The sequence below is a fragment of the Aureococcus anophagefferens genome (genome assembly GCF_000186865.1).
Source record: "Aureococcus anophagefferens unplaced genomic scaffold AURANscaffold_606, whole genome shotgun sequence".
NCBI lineage: Eukaryota > Pelagophyceae > Pelagomonadales > Pelagomonadaceae > Aureococcus > Aureococcus anophagefferens.
In genome coordinates this window covers 5,907-6,660 of record NW_008706002.1, presented here as the reverse complement: position 1 = coordinate 6,660, position 754 = coordinate 5,907, and the positions used below count along the sequence as shown (strand labels likewise).

The following is a 754-nucleotide window of genomic DNA, read 5'->3' as shown; positions in this document are numbered from 1 at the left end:
CGTCGAGGCCGCGGGCGACGAGGAGGACGGCGAGGGCCTGTCGCTGTCGTGGCCGGCGGACGCGAGCCCGTCCGGCAAGTTCTTCTTCGTCGCGTCGTTCCCGCTCGTGGCGCTCTTCAAGGGCTCCATGACCTGCCTCGGGCCCTACGCGCGCTTCGTCGTGTCCATCCTCTGGATCGGCATCTTCTCCTACTTCATGGTCGAGTGGGCGACGGTCGTCGGCGACACGCTCGGGATTCCCTCCGTCGTCATGGGGCTGACCTTCTTAGCGGCGGGCACGTCCGTGCCGGACCTGCTGTCGTCGGTCATCGTCGCGCGCCAGGGCCACGGCGACATGGCCGTGTCGTCGAGCGTGGGCTCGAACATCTTCGACGTGCTCTTCGGGCTCCCCGTGCCGTGGCTCTGCTACGCGATCTACCACGACGAGCCCGTGCTCGTCTGCGCGGGCAACCTGGCCATCTCCATCATGGTGCTGATCGGCATGATCTGCCTCGTCGTGGGCATGATCAACTACAACAAGTGGCGGATGACCAAGTCCATGGGCAACGCGATGTTCGTGTCCTACGGCTTCTTCGTCGCGCAGGACCTCATCCGCGTCTTCCTGCCCAACGTCTTCGGCGGCGACTGCTAGGCGGTCATGCGAAGACGAGGGGGCGCGGCGCTCCTGTGAGCCGCGCCCCCGCCTTTTTTGCGGCGCCGACGACGTCGCCGGCCGCCGCCGCGGTCCCCCGCCCCTTGCCCCCGACTCGGCGGG

The 754-nt window shown here is 68.0% G+C and overlaps 1 protein-coding gene across 1 annotated transcript; it reads left to right on the top strand.

Annotated features, from left to right (window-relative positions):
- Positions 1 to 196: 196 nt before the first annotated feature.
- Positions 197 to 631, top strand: AURANDRAFT_35288 (hypothetical protein; the record flags this gene model as incomplete). The annotated part of the gene is made up of 1 exon (XM_009044656.1): positions 197 to 631. One exon carries the CDS (start codon positions 197 to 199, stop codon positions 629 to 631), a length of 435 nt encoding a protein of 144 aa, XP_009042904.1.
- Between the last annotated feature and the right edge of the window lie 123 nt (positions 632 to 754).